Source organism: Diplotaxodon limnothrissa, linkage group LG7 (assembly GCF_057381915.1).
Source record: "Diplotaxodon limnothrissa isolate DT_005_m linkage group LG7, D_limnothrissa_male_GT1.1, whole genome shotgun sequence".
Taxonomy (NCBI): Eukaryota; Metazoa; Chordata; class Actinopteri; order Cichliformes; family Cichlidae; genus Diplotaxodon; species Diplotaxodon limnothrissa.
In genome coordinates, this window is record NC_140602.1 from 42,138,076 (window position 1) to 42,162,280 (window position 24,205).

General features: G+C 40.7%; 1 protein-coding gene across 1 annotated transcript in view; it reads left to right on the plus strand.

Moving 5' to 3' along the window:
- Window positions 1–782: 782 nt before the first annotated feature.
- The window catches only part of sh2d3ca (SH2 domain containing 3Ca), a 53,562-nt gene continuing 30,139 nt past the window's right edge, over window positions 783–24,205 (plus strand). Inside the window, exons 1-4 of the mRNA XM_085358095.1 lie at window positions 783–835; window positions 2,592–2,858; window positions 2,975–3,425; window positions 6,306–6,345. Coding sequence (XP_085214221.1) covers window positions 817–835; window positions 2,592–2,858; window positions 2,975–3,425; window positions 6,306–6,345 — 777 coding nt within the window. The 5' untranslated portion in view covers window positions 783–816. The remainder of the gene's footprint in view (window positions 836–2,591; window positions 2,859–2,974; window positions 3,426–6,305; window positions 6,346–24,205) is intronic.

Consider the following 24,205-nt stretch of genomic DNA (forward strand, 5'->3'; position numbering starts at 1 on the left):
GCATGAGACAGGTATGGTACAAACCATACAACCATACACCTGCGCTGACCCTGCCCTACTTTTTGAGTCGACTTTGTGGCTCCAGCAATGCCACCTGACTTCCAACTCTGCTCTTGTCATAACTGCTAGGGCTCACACGACGACACGAGACAAAGCGTTTAATACAAATCTTAATTTTATTCTTTCCTTAAAAGTCAAACCTTTAAAAGATCTTCCTCATGCAGAAGTGTCACCATAAGAGATTTGAAATGACTCATCAAACGTTTACAGCTGCAGCAGGAAGATCAAAGGACTCTTATTCTGATAATCAGAGATATTGAAAAGTGATAGCGATTATTACCTCTGAATGAGTTTACAACCAGCTTTTTATTTGAATGAGGCAAAATGCCACCAATCAGCACATCTGCGTTGAACACTTTGCACCCCTCCTAGTTTCCACTGGCACGCTTTCTAATCTGTCAACACCTTTTCATTCCGGCCAAAAGCCACCCTCGCACGTTTCGCATATTCATCTCTTTATCTTACCCCGTTAAGGCTTGCCATCTCATCTTGGCTTTTCATTTCCTTTAACCACCGGTGCTCTCAGCCTTACACAGGAAGTGTCAGGTCTGCCCTGCCCTGTCACTCTTCTCAGTCTCTGGCTGCTTGTCACATAAACAAAGTGTTTGCAGTATCACCCGCAGAGAGGAACTGCGGTTCATATCGAGGTTCTTCTCTTCGACAAGAAGTTATCCTCCCTGCCTGGTTCTCCTCAGCTTTTTACAGAAACCTTTCTCAGATGATCCATTTGTGAGCAGATTGAAACTGAGCTACAACATGAGCCTACGGAAACTAAGTGAGTAGCATGTGTGTTTGTTTGAATCTATTTGGAGGGCGGTTAAACTGTATAGTAAGCAGTTCAGTTCAGATCTGAAGATCAAACATTGTTCTGGTGATAATGTGACAATAGTGACATGTAAAAAAAAATCAGCACCACAACAAATAAAGTCTACTTCAAATATTTTTTGTCTGCTTTTGTTAAAGCAGTCAGGTAAGATAAATACCTTATTTACTTTATTTTAATACTGTATGCATACATGTTCTTATATTAAAATGTCATTTTAAACGCAGTCCTTTTATATCTCTGCTTCTCGGAAAGATAAAAAAAAAAAGCGTGTGGACATTTCTGCACAAAGGCAAATTTGTGGCAGCAAAATGCAAAGAAGAGGGTAAAAGTCCCCTCAGTGCCTCTTGAAATTGGCACATATTCAGCCAAGCAGAAACAAAAGCACAGCTATATAAATAGCATTCAGTTCAAAGCTGCAGATAAATGCAAAGAAAGCAGAACAAGCGGGAAAAGAATACAATATATTTTTATCAACTTACAATATTGCTGTGACTAGATATGTCACTAGAATTGTACCTTTGGGTAGTAATTTGTATGTTTTGACAAGATTTACAAAGGCTACTCTTCTTTTCTTCTTTTCCATTTTAAGAAGCTTCAGCAATTTGAGGGTCAGATTTTTTATAGCGGTGTTGTCTAATTAAACTACTTAACACTACAAAAACAACTTACTTAAATGAGCGAAAAGAATAAATATGAATCAAAGGTTTTAGATGCACTGCAATCTAAATCTGCTTACTGTCTTTCTTCCTATTCTTGTGGGTGCTACTGTGAAAGGTCACCCCAGCATACTTGTTTCACTCTGTCCCTAGCATCTTCTTCTGTCACACCAACCCTCTGCACGTCCTCCTTCACTGCATCCATAAACCTGCTCAGTGGTCTTCCTCTTTTCGTCCTACCTGGCAACTCCATATCCCACATCCTTTGTCCAATACATTCGCAATCCCTCCTCAGCACATGTCCAACCTCGCTTCTCTAACTTTATCTCCAAACTGCCCAACCTGAGCTGTCCCTCTGATTTTACTCTTTTATAATCCTGTCCCACCTGGCCACTCCAAGTATCCACTTCCAGCTGCGCCTGTATTTGTTTGATTAGTACCGTCGTCTCCAAACAATACATCACTACCATCTTGTAAACCTTTCTTTTCCCTCTTGATGTCACTCTTCTCTCACAAATCTCCTCTGAGACTTGTTTCCACCCACTCCACCCAGCCTGCGCTCTCTTCTTTTGACCTCTCTTGTGCACTGTCATTTGCTTTGGATGGTTGCCACCTCCTTGCAGCTTCACTTTTCCACCTGCCTGACTTTCATTTCTCTTCTCTTCAGCGCATACCTCCACCTGTCCAGGGTCTCTTCCACCTCCTCCCAACTGTCACCACAGATCACAGTACCACAAACATCGTAGTCCACGGAGATTCCTGCTTGACATCACCACTGCCAGTCTCATTACTGTCCTATAATTCTGAAATTCTCACACCCGCCTTGTCCTCAGTAATGATCTTTATATCTCTTTTGCAACTATAAAGAGCTTTCATTGTTTTAAACAGTTGCATCTCACCATAAATGCTTGTTAACATAGACTGAGGTACAAGCATTTTTCCACGGTGTATTTAAAATAAGAGCAGAAAAAAAGGAGACTAGATGAAAAAAGAAGCGACCAAGATCACAACCTGAACACTCGCTCTTCTTTAATTGTCTTTCTCTCAAGGTTTCAAATGGTTTGGCAGCCTAACCAACCTCAGTTTTCGCCGCTCCACTGAGAAATCACCTTCCAAGTCCTCTAAATCAAAGTCTGGAGCAGGAGCAGATGACACTGATGGTTGCACAGTCCTAACTCCGGTTGCTGAGGCGACTGTGGATGACCTGGGGGCCATGCGTCCCCGCACTGCCAGCTATGTCCGCTCCAGTGAGAGCTATACACACGTGGGCACGCTACCACGTCTTCTGACGAGGAAGAAGGACAAGAGCGCCAAAGGTAAATGCAGCAGAAGTTACCATCATCTCTCCAGGCTGGCTGAACTTTTGGGCTTATATGGGGAAATATTTAACATGCTAAATAACATGCTTTCTCTCTCACACTCATGTACCCAGGATGCCCGAGCAGCAGTAAGAAGGCTAAAGACAAGATCAACAGAAGTCAAAGCCAGCGTCCTGCAGGGGACCAGAGCTCACTGAGACTCAAAGATGCCAAAGAGGCTGAGGATGTAATTAACACTGATACTCGGCCCCATGCACTGCTTGAACCTGATAGTGAAAGTAAAAAACCCGAAACCTCAAACGTCGCCTCTGGGCCTACATCTTCAAGTGTAGATCTGCCGCCATCTGATGGCTGCGGCGCAGAACTTCAGCCAAAGATTTGCGACAAGCAAGGCGTCACCGAGGCAGGTGCAGACTCGAACCCCGAGAAAGAGAACTCGTCACCTCCCCTTAGCAAAGAGAATGATGAGGCGCATGCAGGTCATGGTTTAGAGCCAAAAGAGGAGTCCAGAGAGGCGACAGACGTTGCAGAAACAAAAAACCAGGAGTCTGACAGCATCTACAGGTGATCTTTTTTTTATATCTTTCATTTTTAAAACCAGTGTTTGTAGCTATTTGTTCACCTGCTACATGTACTAGGTCTACCCAATTTATTCTGTGTTTTATAAACTAATCATACCACAGCCTCGCGTATGGTCATGTTCCAGCACAGAAAAACTGAACAAATGATGGAGGAAGGGAGCCTTAATTAAGGCCGAGCACCTCTAGTCTGGTTGTGTTCTTTGAGTAAGCCAGAGGGCGCAGATCTGCGGGTTAAACTGCAAATTCGCTTTGTGCAGACTTTGCTGTAGACAGGACTTATCCGAAGCGATGCACGTGAAGTGGGAATATAACAGGATTCATTAAATTCTTTTGTGGGTAACATCGATTCTTTTTTATCGATTGAATTCTGCTGGGAAACTCCTAGTTTTATGATTTTTTTCTCGCATTGATTTGTTCTTACGCACAAGAACCCAAGTGAAATAAGATTTTTGTGGGCTTATTGCATGCGTTTCATAATTTATCAACAAAGCCAAAAGTTGAAGAAGAGTTTGGGGAAATGTACTAAGACTTCAACCGATCTCATGTTCTCGTAACTTTCCCATGGCATGTCAGTGCGTGTCTCGTGTTAGAGTGGGATTTGCACTGCGTGTGTATGTGAGCGCGTGCTTGTTGGCTGTGGTTATGCTGGCACGCGGGGGCTCGTGTGTGTGTGTGTGAGCGTGCACTATCAACCCATTAGTTCTAGCCGAGGGACCGTGGGAAATGCAGCTCTATATAGTGTACTCCAACTTCAGTATAGGCAGATCAAAGAGTTCTCCCTCCTGTGTCAGTTCAACCCTAAATCACAGGTCTTTCCATCGCTCAGCCTGACCGTCCATTTCCCTTCCACGGCCTGTCCACAGTGCAGCTCTTTACTCGTATTTCCCAGCTTTACTGGAAAACCTTTTTCAGTTGATTCTCAGTGTTGGTAGTGTGTGGTACTTTGGGATTCTGCTAAGAATGAAATGTTGTCATCTTGTTTCTGGGCAGCTGGCAGATACAGGTCCTCTGTGTCATTGTCTCTCAAGCAACAAAACATGGACATTCAGCATCTACTCATGTTGTCACTCATGCTGTTATGGCTGCATCTAAAACAAGTACAGGATAACCTCATTTCCAAATAAGTCGAGACTGTTTAAATTGCAAATGAAATGATAATGCAGTGCCTTAAAATCGGATCATGTTTAGCATGTTTCAGAACTGACGAGACAAATTTCTGCAGCTTTAAAAAGAGAACTGTTTCCTATTCTCACTTGATAAAAGGTTTCAGCTGCTCAGCAGTTTGGGGCCACATTTGCTGCCCTTTGTTTGGTATACATGCCAAACATCTTCACTGGGTGATGGGTGACTTTAGCACATGGATTACTTTATTGCTTAGCCATGCTGTTTGAATAGATGCGGAATATGCCTTGACACTGTGTAGCTGAAATAAGCAAGACAGTCTCTGAAAAGATGACAGCATGTGTTATATCATCAACAGTGCAATTCATCAAATCACAGCTGTGCAAGTTAGCCATGTCAAGTATGCTAATACATCCTCGTAACAGCACAGATGCTGGCTTTCCAATGTCATTTTCTTTAGTTGTGGACTGTTGGTCAGACAGTTGGATTGTGTTGCATGACAGCAGATGTTTTTCCTTAACTTTCTGAGATTTTATGAACTACGCAATGAAATCATCAGCAAGACATTTTTTTCAGCGTGTCTAGTGTTTATCAAGTGAGAAGTCAGTTTAATAGAGTACATAACCCACTGTCCTCATCCTTGAGTAAGTTGAGGGCAACTTGAGGTAGCAGCAGGAGAACTGTGAAACTGAGTTTTAATGAAGTATATTATCCAGTAGATGAGGTACAATGTTGCAGGCAGATTATCTCTAATGAATTCAAAAATTCCAGGAAAGCTTTCTTTTTAGTCTTCTATGCACTTTATTATCAGTTTCAGGGCACTGAGTGGGACCTTAAGTTGCATCCTCCTTTATAAACTTTTCAGGCTTTTCCACTAGACGTGACATGAAAAACATGCACATACACAGCTGTGAGATTTTTTTGAAAGTGTTGGAAAAGAGCATATACATATTTAAAACAGACTACTGCTTCTGAATTTTATGTAAATCCGGGGTAATATTTGTTCTCGCTAGTGTTATCAGATGCATAGTTATGCATTAAAATATTCTATACTTATACAATATTAAAAAAGAAAATCAGGGTTAAAAGCATAGAAGCAACTGTGGCTGTGGCACTGTGGCGCTCCTCTACTGTGGGACCTATTAACATTCCCAAGCCTACTACCATGATAGGGGCCTTTGATCTGACCTCTCTGTAGTCATGTATAACACAGCTTTGCTCTGGGCCCTGTGAGACCCTTCATGCAAGTGTGAGCTGTGCTGAGTGATCTTAAAACTTGTCTGGGAGTGTAATTGCCCCTTTTGCTTGCCACTGCACCGTATCTGCACACTAGTGCCCACACTGAGGCTCCCAGGACTGCAGCACAGTGAGTTTTGACACATGATAGGGATCCATCATGAGTGTTAAAGCGTGAGTTATGGTGCCTCTGAGATTTAAGAGGCCAGCTCCATATTTAGCAACCTTAGATGCTCAGTGGGATTTGTTATCTCTCTATTCTCCTTGAAGCTGCGCTGCAATAGTGTTTTACTCACTGGAGAGCGTGCTGCTGTTGTGGGAATACAGGCAGACCTTTTGTGTGTTAACATGTGCTGCACCTGTTAGAAGAGCAGATCAAACACAAAGCCACGATTGTGTGTATCAAAGGTTTATAGGCTTCCCCCCCTGTTATTACAATCCTGAGCATTTTATGTCTTTAATCTTTCTTTTCTCCTCTTGTCCTTCTTCATTATTCTCTTTTCAGCCACATGAAGCCAGCAGAGGACCGATCAGAATATGTTCAGGTGGGTCTGCATCTGTTTTTTTAATCTTCTTTTATGATTATGCCGTTTATTCTTCTGCTCTGTGTCTGGGCGTATTTTAAAATTGCCCTAAGGAAGCATTTCAAAAATCTCTACCTTTGACACACGGACAAAAAGCCCCAATAATTTTTCACTCTTTACCTTTCCATTATCATTATATATTTTTTTAATATACTCTTCTGTCACAAACACACATTTAAAACCTTACACTTGAGCAGATATTAGTTGCAGTTTTCACCATGAATGTGCAGTTGAATTTCCTCCTGAACTGCATGATTATTAAGATGATTAAATTTGATATTTTTTTCATGTGAGTGCTCAGATGTAATTGTGGCAGATTATTAGCCCCTCAGTTTTCAACAGCTATGCTCATTTGAGCAGGCTTACTCTGCATTTAGCCTAATTCAGCCTGCCATTTAGCTAATTGAATTTGGAGTGAGGAAGTCTGCGCCTTAGAGCCGGCACTGTGTGCTGCAGCCAGTAGGTGGGGCCATCCACTTTGGGTGTGAGCTCCTCAAAGAGCAGAGATCGTGAGAAGCTTTTTCCACGACCTTGGAGAACATGGTACAGATTCATGCATTTTCTTTTTAAAACATAGCATGAGATCAGCTGAGATCAAAGTGGAAGTGAGAATAAGAAGGTAGGGTTGAAAAGGGAGGTAGAAGGAAGAAAAATAGAAAGAGAGAGTAAAATAAGCTGCTGGGCTCTTGGGATCTGTTTTTTTATTGATTGTACATCAGAGCCAGGCAGTAAAAGTATTCTCCTATGACCTTGACCCGTGTTCCTTCTGTAAAACAAATATGTTCAGATTTCACAGGCCTGACAAATTACCTACAGTTAGAAATGACCTTTTTTTGTAAAATGTTGAAAACCAAACATTTGTGTGTGTGTGTGTGTGTGTATATGTATATGTGTGTGTGTGTATATATATATATATATATATATATATATATATATATATATATATGTGTGTGTGTGTGTGTGTAAATTATGTGCATATGTCAGTATCTTAAACTTAACTAAAACAAACTTAGATCATTAAAAAAAACATTAAGCTTAGCAGTACAACTATTGTAAAAATGTGATCACTTCATTTGTAATTCAGTTTAAATTGTATTTATAGAATTCCAAATCACAACAAAAGTCACCTCAAGGCACCTTACATTTTAAGGTAGATCCTACAATAATACATTCAGAGAAAATCCCAACAATCAGAATCAGAAAGACTTCATTTATCCCCAAGGGGCAACTAACATACAACAGAAGAGCATAGCGTTGAAGATAAGAACAATAAGAACAGGATCGTATGACCCACTATTAGAAATCACTTTTGTGACATTGGGAAGGAAAAACTCCCTTTTAACGGGAAGCAGAACCAGGCTCAAAACCCAAACAAAGCATTGTTCTATTTATGGCTACTGGCCTGTCTTTTAGTTGTTGTGACAAAACTATTTTAGTTACTGAGTTTTTCAACTCACAAAACATTTCTTCAACCTTATACTTTGTTATACTTTTAATTCTGCATTCTTTCATTGTGATTCTTCATGTTATTGTCCAGTACCGTGCCGAAAAATGACCATGAATGTTATGTATTGATGGTGACAGACACTTTAAACAAGTATCCACTGACAGCTTTAACAGACCCACAATGGTCTGCTAAAAGCAAAATCCAAACTACATCCAATCAACTCAAAATTGAAAAGAAAATATTTTCACAGGTGGGCACAAATATAATTTCATGGTCACTGGCTTTCTGAAATAGAGCCTCCATTCTTTTTCTAGAAGGTTAGATTAGATGAAGCCCTCACATTTTTATAAATTATATGTTAGAGCTCCAGTTTAATTTCAGGCCACATGTCCTGCATCCACTATGAAACACTGTGCATTACAGCTAGAGAAGTGTGCCTTGAAATAAGCCATGGCTTCACTGCATAAACTCTACAATTACCGCCTAGAAAATGTTGCTGTTTATGATGTGGTCATATAAAACACAGGGTGCCTCATGAGTGTGTTATTCACACCAAGTTTGTAAAAAGTCTGATATATGATCAACTCGTGCCAGTTTTCCCAATTTAAAACCCTTGCAATGCTTTATAACCCAAGTTTGTTTCTTTCTCCCCACCACCATCACCCACTGTCCCACCCAGTCCTTGAAAGCTGCCAGCAATCCCTCCATCTCCTTCCATTTCTCTGAAACATTTATGACAGCTGATGTTTAAATCAGGAGTTGGCCTCACTGTTCCGTGTTATAATGTGAGAGACGGAGCCAATGACTATCTCTGAGGGGGGTGTGGGAGGTGTTTTCACATGTGCCCGCTCACACACGTTTACATTCATTTGCACACAGACACATGCAAACACAGGATCGCACATAAAGTGAAAATGAGACAAATTGTAGCAGAGAAAGGCATACAAACCAATCTGATGTGAGAAAGAAAATAAGCAATCAGTGAGAAAACCCCAAAAGCATTCAAGACAAGCACTTCATCTTTTCAGTTTTATCATAAAATATCCATAATACCCAATATCATCTATTTTTCATGGCGACACATGGTTGGTCAAGCAGTACATAGACTGATTTTGGTTTTGGACTTTTAATGAGAGATGTAATAAGTGTCTTCAAATGGTTTATAGTTGGTCAGTAAATAGATCAGACAACACTGTTTTATTAAGAAAAAATCAAAAACGTTTAGCTTCAGTGTGAGTTTGTTTTTGTGCCCATTAAGTGAACGTGTGGTTACTGTCTTTATGATTGTGTGTTTATTTTTGCCTGTGACCCAGCCTGTGCTTTGTCTCCTCTCCTGTTTTGTGGTTTGGTTGTACTTTGACAAAAGAGGCGGAGGTGAGCTGGTTCATATGAGATTTATTAACATATGTTTGCAACAGGACTCTTAAAATGAATCTGTGTGTGCACGTGCGAAGGGGCTCAGCTGTGTGTATGCGCCTTACTACATGTTTGATTATGCGAATGGTTTAAATTTCTAAAGTCTGTGTGAGTCTTTGTGCTGTCTGATTAAATTAAGGCAGTGCCCTGTGGGGGCATGGACGAGTGTGCCCGTGTGTGTGTATGTGTGACTATTACAGTAGATTGAATTAATGTGGCGCCTCTGCAAATGGGAGTGGGTGAAAACCATCAGGGCTGGTAACACACCCCTGAAAAGTGTTCGTTTACTATCCCTTTTTTATAACAGACAGAATACACTCGTGCAGAAAGCTTCACTTTCTGTAATGAAAAAGCAACTCTGAGTCTTTTGTGATTGCAAGAGTTCAGATATGCATTATGTAAGCCAGCCTGTTTAAAGTGGAACTATTGTGCTTTTCAATATTTGTCATGTATATACACGGTTACAATGGTAAAGGCTGACCTAAAATTTTTTTTGCTATTTATATTATTTCAAGAATACAAAACATGAGCTGTGAAGGAGCATAATAGACTCATTTTAAGAGTCCTCCAATGCTAAATTCTTATTATTTTTTTTTATCAAAACTGGAAAACCATTATCTAATCCACTGATTTAGCCTCTCAATCAACGGCCATTTTTTAAAAATTTCTTATGAGGTCAAAGAAGCTTTTTATGGCTGCTCTCTTGCCATAGCCAGTGGTTTCAAGATTGCATTTCAGGACATGGATTGTTTAATTACACATAACCCAAACCTGCAAAAGATTGTAGTCCAAGTTCTATGACCAAGCAGACTACAAATTGAAATCTCAAAGCTTCTACCACCATTGTCCCTTTCCAGCAGATTTTGGATTTTCATATCTGTATAGAAATAAATGCATTAGAAACTAAAATAGAATTTAGTATATTCTTGTAAATGTCCTTACAGTTACAAACAGAAGCAAGATTGATATATGGGTAGGCATATATTATAACCCAAGATTGGTCTATCATATTGCTATCAGAGTATAGTTGTATATTTCAGTATGTTGTGATATGAACAGTTATTATGGCTTCTAGAAAGGCAATGTAGAGGTAGTCATGATATAATTTGGGAAATACATTTCATTAAAGTAAATAAACAATTCAATATTTAATTTTTATTTTTAATAAAACTGTAACATTTCTGAATATTAAATGCTACGCTAACATCCTCACATCGATGATGTTGATAGATAATATACATATAGTGTCTTTGTTTAGCATGCTAACATTTGCTAATTAGCACTAAACAGTGCACAGGGGACATTTATGGAAAGTGTTTTTGCTGCCATTTGGATATAAACCAAAGTAGTGAAGTAGTACAGTTATGAACAAAAGCTTTTAGGCAATCCTCTTTTTTTTTTAATGTTCTGGAGGGAAAATTTGCACATGCAGCAATTTATTGAGACACATGCAAACATGCATGGAAATACAGCAGATAAAGTGAAAAACAGAGTTTGTACAATTCTAACAAGCTTGAAAGTCAGTATTTGGTATGACCACCTTTATTCTTCAACAGCACCTGAACTTTCTTAGTCAAGCGTTGTTATAATTTCTTTAAGTAGTCGTCAGGAATAGTTATCCAGTCTCCTTTAAGGACATTCAGTTTGCTTCTTTGGATTTTTGCTGCCTCTGTTGTCTGTGAAGATGATCCCTCACTGCTTCAAAAATTGTTGAAGTCTAGAGTCTGGGGAGGCCAGACCACGACAGTAATTATATTTCCATCTGGTTATACTTTTACTACACTGGTGTAAACAACATCATTTTTTACTACCTCAGAAACTGCAGCCTCTGAGAGAGAAAAAATTACTACATGACCAGTGCATTCTCAAGTATTCCCACAACTTTATCCACTCTTTTTTTAAGGTCACCATGAAGCAGAGATACTTGTCTTGATGGTATTACACAGTGTTTAATTTTTGACTAAGATGTGTCTAGTTGCTACAGCAACCAATTTGTGTAAAGTGTAGTCATTTTAATGTGATTAAAGCGAGTGGAGTTTTAATTGCACTGTTTAACACTTAAATGAATATTTTTCAAGGCCTTTGTGTGGATGGAGGCACAGCATTCCCAACAGACCTCTTTCTCTCTTTGTATCATTATTGCAGGCTTTGAAACGCATATCTGTGGTTCGATACGGATTAACCAGATCTGTCCTGTGAAAACACACTGATGACAATCAGACCTGCAGTTCATTAGCTGTACCTGGCTAACCCCCAGTGGAGCCAGGCACAAACACACACACACACACACACACACACACACACACACACACACACACACACACACACACACACACACACATAAAGATGTGCTTTCGCTAATATTCTTGATCTACCCTCAGTAGATCTTTTCATTTCACACACGTTTTCATAAAAATATTTTCCTCTATTCCCTTACAAGCAAACACACTCACGTGCTTGTATCGCTATCTTTGTGAGGACATTCAATGAAAGTGAGGCCAAAAATGTCCTTACTTAAACAAAATCACACCAGTCCTCATAAGCATAGTTGAGCAAGTACATACACATGCACACACTTCATATCTTTGTGTGTCTCTCCACATTCACACACACTTTCATTAGTGTGATGCTTGCAGGCACATGCAGGGATTCTCCATTGTGTTCCCTATCAGCCTGCGGGATGGGGCTCACTAATTAATATTTAACTGAAGACCGCCTCCAACCAAGAGAGGAGATGCAGAGATAGAGGACTGAAAGGAGGGGAAAGTGGAAGGATCATGGTGTGGAGGAGAGGGGAAGGACAGGAGAGAGAATAGGCCGGGAAGGATCAGAAGGAAGAAAAGCCTGGAAGTCTGAGGTTAGGCTATTGATCACAAGGATAAGAAGGCAGGAGAGATGAGAGGAGGAGTACGGTGACAAGAGCAGTTGGAGAAATGCTGGATTTGACAGAGCCTAGAGAGAAGGAGATGACTGATGCAGAAGCACTGAAAAGAGAAAGGTTCAATGAATGGATGACAGTGAGAGCAACAGAGAAGAAACTGACAAGAATTTGAAGAAAATGTAGGAATGAGACAGACGTTTTCTGACAGAAACACTTCTCGTCAATGCAGAGATATAAAGAAAGATAGATGGATTTAAGGGGAAGCAGTAGCAGGAACAAAGTAAGGATGAAGCAAGGAAGAAAAAAAATGCCGCAGCTCCACACTGCAGCAGATGATATTTGTTTGACAAAAATTAATTCATCCAAGGATGAAGTTTGAGTTTTACAGAATTTGCTTTAAAACAATAACAGGCTGTGCTTCCTTTACCAGCTGTGTGAACCAAATACTTATTGAAAGGTAGCCAAACAGGCTACAATTATAGCAGCAAGCAGACTACCAAAGATACATATTTAAATATAAATATCAGTTTGTGGAGTGGCTTCAGGCTAGTCTAAGACACCCTAATTCTGACACATTTAATGATAAACTCTCTCCATGCATCAAATTGTAGATTTTTTTTTTCTCCCACATGTGTGGCAGATGTAACAGGATGTATGTTATGATTGTTTTGCCATGGTATTACAGAGGATTGAGAATAGAAAGGCACAAGGCCCCCCTCTTATGAGATTATTTGTGTCCCCGCTGTGTAATCTGTCTAATCCAGCACTGTATGGTTTGAGATTACGTTAAGAGGAGACGTTGCAGTTAATGAATCCGTCCTGTGTCTTGTAGCTCCTTATCGTTCAGGCTCTTTGTCTCTGGCTGTGACCTACTAACATGCATTCAGGAGGCAGATTAGAAAGGTGATTACTGGTATCATCCGATTCTGTGTGTATGTTTGTGTTAGTGGGGCGAAAGATGACCTCAGATGACAAAGTGAAAAGAAGGAGCATGTCGCTCTCCTTCTCAGCCGCTTTCTCTCTCCTGTATCCGCCTCTCGCTTTCCTGCATTGGTGCGGACCTGACTAAATGCAGTGTCAGAATTTTGGATGCTGTCAAGGCTCTGGCAGTGTTTCCATGGCGAGGCGTCCTCAATGATGTCACTCACTCGGGCCTCTGGAGACAGAGCCCCACCCCTCCTGACATCTCCCTGCCGGTATGTGCGCGTGTGTTTATGTGTGTCTCCATGTGAAATGGGCCGGTGAAAATCACACCATGTTATCCTTGAAACACCTGCCTGTGTGTTTCAGCCCGTAATGAGCTGTCTAGCTGCAGTCTGCATGGCTTTGTAGAGACACATCATTATATCCTGCAACACACACACACACACACACACACACACACACACACATGCACGGGAAGATTTCTGCCAACGTTATTTCACCACGGGAAGCCAATGCGTTTTGGAGGCTGCTATAGTAACATATAGTGGCATGTGAAAATGTAGGTGGAATAAAAGGTGTGAGTGTGCATTCAAGCATTTGTGGAGGGGGTGCGGTCTTGTCGGGTGTCTTTCATGGCAAAAGAAAGGTTAGATTCCTTTGGGAGGCTGCACACGTACTCTTCTCACCCTCCTTGCACCCTCATCTTCTTCATTCATCATCTCATCTCTTAATTATCTTTTCTTTTTCTCCTCCCCATCTTTTCCTTACTTTCTCTCTGTTTCACTCCCTCCGTCATCTCCTCCACCCCCCACCACTCTCCCACCCCCCCTGTCAGCATTGTCTCAGCCCTGGAGCGGGGGTCATCAGGAGGGTGGGTGGGGTTTCTGCCTTCAATACGACAGCACTCCTCTCTGCTTGTGCCTCCTAGCGTTCAACCCCCTCCCCTCTTCTCTCCCTCCCTCCTTCCATCCAACCCTCCCACCCTCTCTCCCACTGGTCCACCCTCCCCCCACCCACACTCCTTTCATCAGCAAGCAATGAGGTAATCCCTAGCAGCCGCGTGAAGTGCAGCAAGTGCAGTGAGAGGGAGAGAAGCGAGAGCAGAAGCGAGAGAAGCCGGTGCAAGGCAGAAGCAGCGAAGATGTCAGGAGCTGTAATATCACTGGCTGTTATCAGTACCAGCTGTTAGCAGCTCGCTCGTAGGTAATAGCTGATGTTGTCACAGGCAGCTGCATGCAAGCTGCAGCTTTGGTGTTAGCGGTTTTAGCTTGTAGCCTGTTTTTCTTTCTTTTCTGTTTTTTTTTGTAGTGGTGGCACTATGTTGAGTGGCTGTTAGCCAGACAGAGAGGCAGGCAGGGGTGGGACAGGCTTAACCCAAGGGCTGGTGTTTAGATTGGACACCCCGGGTGGGGAAGAGAGCGTGAGACAGAAAAGGGAGAGGTGAAGTAGTAGAAAAAGAAGAAGAAGAAGAAGAAAAAAGAGTGAGGTTTGAGAGAAGGTAGCAGAGGTGTGTGCCCACCATGACGGAGAGGTGTAGTCTGTGGAGTGCCCTCTCGGCTGCAGCATGCTGCTTCTATCGGGGATCCTTCATGCAGGTGCAGGTGAGTGAGCATTTGTGTGTGTGTTGTGCTTTTACTGTTTAATACTCTGCATATGTGCAGTATACGGTCCAAGTTTCCTTGTATTTGGTGCATTTGTGTATGCATGTGTGTATGCATGTGTGTGTTTGTGAAGGTTCACGCTTCTGTATATTTGTGGGAGGTGTGCTGACTGCTGGCTCCTCTTCTGTCCCGGCAGCTGGTAATGTCAGCCTGCCTGGTAGTTGGCAGTCTGATGATATCATAGACTTTGTACAGTACTTGGGTGTCAGATAGACTGTGTGAAAACAATGTGCGGAGTGAGTTAGAGGGAGCTGGTGAGGGAGGACAAGGGTTTGTGTGCGTGGCTTTGAGAAAGAAACCATGGGAATATGCGTTTGCACTTTGCATGGTTGTGTATGGGAGGCAGAGAGGGAAAGTGTGTGCGGTACAGTATTCTACGGTATCAGTTGTACTTTGGTCTAATTTAGTCTTGCTGCTGGAAACCCAATATCTGCCCTTATTCCTGGACAAAATGACACCAGCGGTATATTTGTGTTTGTGTCTGTAATTCCATTAGTGATGCTTGATATTGAATGATCATTGGCGAAAAGCTTGTTTCAAAATTTCAACTTTTTAAAGGAAAACAAACTAACAGCTCAGTTCGGGAGGAGTGGGTAGTGATGCTTTTTTGGGATCTACTGGGGCAAGGATGTTCAGAGTGGGAATAACAAGGCTTTCACATGACAGGAGTAATAGAAGAAGAAAATAACAGCAATGGATGAGATAATAAGAAATGACAGACTTTGGGGTACAAAAGAATGTTATTGCCTGAAGTTGTAATACTGAGCTGGACTGAAGTGGCTCTTCTCTTCTCTTCTCCCTGCTACATGTGTTTGCAGCCAACTGTGCTGATATAATTATGCCTTTACAATGAACAGGAAGGATGCAGAGTTGTTTACAACTCGCTGTGTTTAAGCAGGCTAATCCCCATGTTAAGCGTTGACTTGTCCCACCTTGTCTCTGGCAGCAGGACATTTTGTCAGTGTCACATCTAGCTGAGAGAGTCTTCATCCTGGATTACTTTGGTTGTCTTTTTGCATTTAATACATATGTCCGTCTTAGAGAAAGACACACGCAGAGATTGTTGGCTCTTTTCCTTCTAGTTTTTTCTTTGAGGCATCTGCTTTTGTTTAGAGTGAAGTGATTCAGAGCTCAGAGTAATGAAGTTATTTTAATTAAATCTGTCATGAGGTTCCTGTGTAGTGGTGGTTTTGGTGGGGCTAAGTGTGTGCGAGTGGGGGGTAAATTAATTAGCAGTCGTTGAACAGTTAGCGTTAAGTGGGCGCTTTCTAATGTAAGAAAAAAAAAAGAAACATTCACAGCAACTCAACTTTGTTTACAAGCAATGTGATTTTTGTCTATAGACTGATATTGATTCCCCGATCCATTCCAATTAAACATAGACTGTCAAGCACAATACTGCGTGTCACGTAACCCAAACTGTGTGCGACAGAGAGCTCAAGGCTTCAATCATTACCTGTGCACTTCAACACCACACTGCTTCTTTTTCTTTCCCTCCAGGGGTTCATTTGTTAGATTATTTGCACTTGTTACACCTTTTGTGTTAGATACTTGCAACTGGTGATCTTCCATTATGAAATAAATAAATAAATAAATAAATAAAAACCAAAGTGATTGTTTCACTGGTGTGTGAAGCCATTAGAGGACCCACTAATGCTGTGATATCTCTTCTCTTGGTGCTTTATGTCCCTAAAAGCTGAAGCGCTCTGCTTGATGAATATAACATTCACTGCTGTTATGTTATTTACGGTACTTTGAGTGAGAATTAACTGGTGGTTTGAATATGTAATTTTACCAGGTAATTACAGTGTAACAAGCAATACTAAAACACTTATTCTGTACTTTTTATTTACTTCTCAGCAAAATGATTTGTTATAGAATCCATGTCAAGAAAAGACACAGATATATTTTTATGTAAAATTCATGGTTAAAATCTAGCAACAGTTGTGCTTTTTTTCCATAATGACAAATAAGTATGTTATTCAGTATTTTCAACATGCTTGTAAAGTAATTATTTATGGTGTATATTTGCGCTACCGGTAATAAATATAGACTGGTTTTGGCTTCACCAGTGCTCATTAATAGCAAGAAATAACAGAAAGAAAAAAAAAATGGCAAAAACTGAGAGTATTGTACTTTCTTTTAAACCCAGAGACAACCCAGATATACAGTAATGAGCCAAAAAGCTCATAGATGAGATGAAGAATGATGTCAGAACACATTTACACTTGTCGAAGTAAGTGTAAGTCAGCTACACAATCAGTCTTCATATCTTGTCAGTTACACTTGAGTAAAACTAGGACAGCAATCTCATTGCGACTAGGAAACATTGGTGGTTACCCGGCAAATACACTGCCAAGGACCGATTTAAAGGAGTTGCAGTAGCCAACTTGTAGGCTGGAAATTGATCGTGCAAAACCATAACCTGTTGGTGACCACTTTCAATAGTAAGGTGACCACACAGGTCGCAACCTGACGCCATGCAGGTTGTGATCAGACTCGGACTGGCAATCACCGTCAGACAGATTGGTGAAGATTTGCAAAATGCAAACTCACTGCAATCGGTGTTAGTCAGTCTGTGCCAAAGAGTGGAACTTCTTTGCAATAGAGGACTGCCTTCTAGTTATATTTCTATGTAAAAAGCATGGTTGCTGAGTGCCTGTGTTATTGTGCAGTTTAATCGCCATCCTGCAGCAAGTACGTTGCTCTTTGTTGAGGAATTTCTGAATTTCCGTTTCAAATCTATGAGGCTGGACTCTGAATATAAGTAGTTAATTTCTATTTAATGTTAATAACTGTGTTTGTAGATGGCGAGTTTAGATTTTCACAAATTTATCACACTTAATCGCTGTATTATCACAAAAAGACTGCACGCAATCGCCAGCTTGACCCCATTCATTTGCAAACTGAAGCCATCGCCTTCTTGACACAACAAAGTCACTTTGAGGATGGTAACTGACTGTGAGTGGTTACAGACCTGCTCCCCATCTTCGAAGCAAACATTTTAAATGCAACAAGATCGCAAAATTGTTGCACACGGTCACAATAACTGTCTTCAACCACTGAATGTAGCTTACCCAATGCACTGGATTCAGGAGAATCAGGGGAAACTTTGGAAAGTTTTAATGTTAATACTTCTCAGCCAAGTTTTAAAAGCATAATTGCAGCCAAAAGGGTCATATACTATAATCATCTCTTAGAGTAATTTATGAATTAATTAATAACAGTACATTGTTGTGCGGCTGACACACCGAAATGATGTTAACACAGTGACGGTGTTCTGTGACCTCAGCTCATCAGCTGTATCAGTGAAGGGAGATTACACTTGATCCCCTGGTCTAGACTGCAGTATGAACACACACACATTCATACACACAGGCATGCAGCTTAACCATTGTATTCATTATGTGCCCAGTGCTTCCAGCGCGTCTCTGTAACTGGGACAATATAACTGCCTGCTGGACTCTTGCAGTGGTTTGAACCTCCAGAAAAAGACACACACATGCACACTAATGCACACATGGAAAAAACTTGAATTCATAAACAGATGCACGGACATGTAAATACACAGAATGATCTTTTCCTCTACTTTGATTGTTTTTAAAGCTAATCCTTTTTGTCTAGCGTCCCAACCCCCCCAGTCCACCAATTGTATCTCACTCGCCTCTGTAGCCTCATTCCCTGCTGACCTGACAGCATGTGGCAGCCATCATGCCAGCCAGCAGCCGTTTTCTCTGTCCTTTAGCATTCCTGCAGCTTTACCATATCTGGAACTGTATCTGTCAACCTCCAGCCGTGGTTCATGCCACCTCCCTGCCATCCAGTCCCATGGGCAGAGAGAACCAGTTTTCAGCAAACTGATACTCATTGATCTAGAGATTTAGGCCAGAATAAGGCGATGCATATGTGAAAATCTGGTAGTTTGTTTACACTTTTTAAAAAACAATTCTTTTTGCATAGTCTATACCAAAAGTTACTGTTTCTTTTCTTCAAAAAGACCACAATTAACTTTGAGAGTTTAGATTAGATTCAATAAGAGTTGGCCTAATTTCTTTTTCTTTTTTTGGAGAATGTCATCAGGGTTTAGGGACTGTCAGAACTTGACCGGGGTTTTTTATTTATTTGTCAAACTAATTAAGTAATTCAAAGCAACAATAGAAAATGTTGATGAAACAGTACATTTATGACCTACTGCAGATGGATTTTTCTAGAAATCCTGCTACAAATAGATCTTAAATATTAAACTAGCCAGCGTTATTGCATTGGAATCCCTTCTGTAATGTCGTGTCCATGTATTGTCTACATTCCCAGGAGGAGCTCAAAATTTAATAACCGAGATTGAACCTAGTAGCACTGTCCCTTTTAAGTCCTCTATATGATGGTCATATCGCTACACAGTCTCTGCTTTGACTTTATTAGCTTGAAAGAAACAAAAATCTCCTCTTGCATGACAGATGACGTTGTCTTAAATTGGTAGGAAGCCCTTGGTTGGTTTTGGTCAACTCGCTCTGTCAGAGCAGGTTTACCAGTAATCATTTTGTGAGTCAGATCCCCAGGGGGTCCTCTGTTTCATATTAGCTTTACCCATCACCCCAGTCCCTGTCTAGTCATTGCTAAGCTAGCTGTAGAAGATATGGCCCTGTTAATGCCTTTATGTGTGTGTATGTGTGCGACTCTGAGTGTGTGTATCTGTCCAAGCCAGAAACGGAGCCCAAACCAATTGGTATGTTTTAGTATTGAAATATTCACCATGTAATCCCCTCTTCTCCACTCCTCCTATCTCTCTCTCCCTCTCGCCCTCCTCCCCAAAGCTTTTCACCACAAATCCTCTTTTGGCGTGCCTGCCTGTCACACCCTGCAGGCAGGCAGTGTGAAGGGCAGCTGTGTGCGTGTGTGTGTCTGCTTAAATTGCCTTGTTTCAGAGCCCATATCCTCATTAGAGTGCTGTGATGTTTTTGGCACTAATGAGGAGCAAGGCTGCCTGTCTGTGTGTGTGTGTGTGTGTGTGTGTGTGTGTGTGTGTGTGTGTGTGTGTCAGTGTCAGCTACGTACGTATGTTTCACGTCTGCATGACTCCGTGTGTGTGTGTGTCCGCTTAGTTATTGCTTCATAGTAGAGATGATGAAACAATATTGTTTGGGCATTAGCTGAACAGAAAGCATAGTTTAAGCCAACGTAATTGATCAGCAATTATTTAGAGCAGTTAGCTCTATAAAAACTGTTTAATACTTGCAAATGTTTTTGGTTTATTGAGTTTTTATGGCTCAAACTAACACATTAAGTAGGAATGAATGATAAACCCCTAATACAGTCAAAGAAATAGCTGTTGTCTTCCTAAATAAAACCTTTGAGCATTTACTCATTATATTCATTACATATTGTTTTTCCTTTCCAAAAGGGCTTCAGATTAGTCTCTCAAAAACACTATTTGTGTTAAAAAATACAGCTGCCAGTTTTGGGAGGGAAAGATGAGACTATAGTACAGTTTTAAGGACCCCCCTCTATTGGTAGGAGACAAGAAAAGATAACATTGTCAGTGCTTTGGATCCTTATCTATCCGTCTTATCTCCTTACAGGCTTTACAAAACCTTCCTCTATCTTTGCTCCTTTAAAAGGAAAGCTATTTTTTTAGTGTGACTGCTCAAAATTTTTGTCAAGAAGGCATAAATATAAATTTAAATATGCTTACAGTAAGTCAAGGACTTGCTGCACTATAGAAAATGATTGCACAGTTGGATTCAGTAGAAAGTGCTCTGCTCTGCGGGAGAACTGTTAAAGAAGGGATGTACTCTAACTGCTAATTCTCACTTTATATACTTTATTATTCAGTTTCAGCTACATTAAGAGTACAAGTACACATATAACATAAGGAGGGGGCTGGGGGGTGGCGGCAGAGGAACGGTGTTGATCAGTCGATTAATACAAATGTGCTGTTAGTGGTTCCCTTGAATGCAACTCAAGTGTTTTATGACCAAATTTCTACTAAGTTTGTTCTTAGTCCTCTATAGAACGTCACTTTTCTGCACAGTGAAGTCTGGAAGTCTTTGACTTTCAACTAATCTGACTGTCCGACTGGTCAGGCCTTTGGTGCATTTAATTTCCTTGTCCATTTCCTGTCTATTCCTCCACTGCATCAATCCAATAAAGGCAAAAAAAAAAAAAAATCCATAAAATAAAAAGCAAAATACCTGCAGCCCCTAACCAGCATTTAATTATGCTGTTACTCAACTTTCAGCAGCCAAAGCCAAACTGCGGACTTAATGCATTTGTGCTTAAAGCCTCTTACTGTGAAACTGATTTGGAAAGTGTTGAGTTTGCTTTAACAGCATGAGTCCACAAGTATTTAATTTCTTCAGCAGTAATTTGTCCCTCTGATACATTGTGCTCGGGCGACCCTTAAATCTTCATTTTGGCTTAGGACGTCAGATAAAGCACAGAAATTTAAGTGGTTTTCCAGCTCCAGGTCACTGTCAGGCAGGTTACTCAAAAAGATAGAACAAGCGCTTCCATTTGTAAAGGGATGAAGTGTGGATTTACATATGTACTGACAGTTGGTTCACTGAGCATTTTATCTAATAACGGTAAACTGTTTACAAGGTTGATTGTACAAATTAAATGCTCAGCTCTGAATGTGATCAGTCTTAGACCTACAGGCAGTCACGTAAAGGCATTCGTTTCAGCAGTACTGTAATATGCATGAATGTGATCAGTGATATCTGTGTGCATAATACAGACTGTCTAGTAAAAAATGTATCTTCAGAAACTCTGTGGTTATGCAGACTCAGACTCATAACATACTCACTGTTCAAACAAGTGAAAATGCAAAAAAGGAAATGGTCTCTTCATATCGTGACTTGAAGCTGCAGGCCAGGATCATAGAGCTTTCTGGCTCAGTGCTGCATGTAATCGTCTGCTCTTTCCTGACATGATAGAAGAAAGCTCTAAAATAAAATAACATAAGAACATAAACCTGTGGTAAATGCTCCGATGCATTCAATTACAGTCTGGGCTTTTTAAACAGGCGATGACGGAGAAGTGATTATTCTCAAGAATACCTGGCTGCATGTGAAAATAAAGTGCCCTTTGGCTCATTATTATATATTTTTTCTCTTCTCTTTAAACATATACGGTGGAGGACTTAAAGTAATAACGTGAATATTTGCATTCAAGTTTTTACATCATTTAGTGCCGTTGCCTCTACAGACTTTGAAGTCACAGGTTGTTTTACTTCTTCAGATGTTTGAATCTACATATGGAGATCTTGGTAAAACACACCAGATAATAGAAACCATTGTCTATAAGAGATGGATGCAGAAGCAAAAATCTATGTGTGGGAGGAGCTAGGGGTGGTAGTAGGGCTGTGCGATATGACCAAAATCTCATATTCCGATAGAAGACATCTGTTGTCCGATAACGATATAAATCACAAAAAATTGTACAATTTCTGTGAATCTCGGGCAGCTCGACTTGCGTGAAGTGTTTCCAGCTGGGCGTTGTGTACCCAGATCGAATGTTTTAACTGATGCATGATACTATACATTTTTAGACATAAGTTGTAACGGCCGCTGTTTTCTTTGTGAGTATTTATTACACGGCGTGCTGCGGGGAAAAGCCCGTTCTAAAGTTTGAGTCTAGGGTTTATTTTTTAGCACCTGACTCTTTTTTTGCTTCTCATCCGTAAACTCTCTGCATACTCTTTCACGTGATTTAGTTTATTTTGAAAAGTCTCAACAGGATCTTGAGCTTTATTCTGAAAGGTTTATGTGGGAAAATAAACAAGCGGACACGCGATGGTTTTACCGTCGTTGTTGCTAACGACAACGCATAAAAACAGGCGCTTGTCCGTCCGTAGTGTGTTAAAATTTGAATCTAGAAGTTGAATAACAATTCACATCCAGTTAGGATTGTGCAGTCTAATATCGTTAGCGATAATAGCTGTATACGTTTTTATGTGATTATAAAAATGTTAAGATGTGATATTATAGTGCGTGGAATAACAAGATAAGCCCAGGCATGAGAGCATGAGGCGTATCCAATGTTTTAGTATCTAAAAAGCGAGCTACTTTCCAAAAAAGCACAGTACTTTTCAAAATACGTGAGAAAACTGTTCTTGCATAAGGTGGAAACGACAAACTCGTTTCACCACTTGAAGCAAAAACACAGCAAAATGAAGTGCAACCGTGATACGTAGGAGGAGATGCTAGCAGCTGGAGATGTGCGATCCAAATGTAAACGAATGGCTCCACCAAAAGTCGCTGGAGTGCTCCAATCTGTGTGACAGGAAGAGCAAACAGCAGATGGAAATGACTCATGCTGTTACATGGTGGAAAAGCAGCACTTTAAGCAGCTTGTTTCAAAGCTTGACTCAAGATACAACATCTCAGGTAGGAAATATTTTTCAGTTTCGTTATGTGACGGTGTTGTGGAGCTCCTGAAGAGTTGCAAGGTTAAATTATTTTAGTTATTGTTAAACCAAAATGTTAGGTAGTTAGATTATAGTTTTGCTTAAATTTTCCATTGAAAAAGAACATTTACTTACATTTCTAAATGCTTCAACCTGCAAGTGTCAATTAAACACTGTTCAGTGTTTAGTTTTCTGGGCATTTTAACATGGGCACCTTTGTGCTTCTGTAGCCTAGTGTCCATTTGAAGAACTGCAGGTTTGGCACTTGTTTACTGGCTTCATTTTCTAGCCACTGAGGTTGCTGCATCCTCACAAAGTTTCAAAAAGGATGATTATATTAAGAGAGGAATGGATGCTAAAAAAGCATGGACGCGCCACTAAATGAAGAGAAATGATCTTATTGGGAAAACCTTCTCACTGTGAACATAAGAGATTAATTACAGACTGAACTCTAGGTTGATTGCATTGCCCATTAGCTTTAGAGTTTATGTATGTGCAGTCACTTTGTTCACCACTGATTGAGAATAATACACTGTTCTCTCGCCATCTCCAAGTCCTCGTGTCTTCATTCATTTACAAGTTCTAATGTTGAGTTTTAGGATGATTGATGGAAACTGTTGGTTTTTGGAAACAAACTTTTCGAAGTGAAATGGATGCTGAAAATCAACCCTCACCAGCGTCTCACCAAGGAAATCACACATGCCTGTAGATCCGCGCATACGCATTCAAAGCTCACAGATGCTGGGAAAAACACAGCTGAGAGGGAGTGTGGCATAGTGAAGGGATTTGGGGCAGGAGGTTGCCAATTGTTTGCTCTCTTCATCTTTGACCTCTTCTGACCTCGGAGAATGCAGAGGCTTTTGGATCTTAGGCTGCTGCAGCTTTAAAGACTCAGTTCTACCAAATGAAACAAATAGCCATTCTGGCATGGGCGAGTTGTGCGCACATGCTTTAATTTCCATTGTTTCATACAAAAAGTAGGGCCTTCTGGTTTGAAATGACATACAATAAGTGCAATCTGGAAGACGGCGCCTACGCAGACGTTGAGGTCATGCTGATAATGGTGAGAGTATTCTTTTGGTGAATGA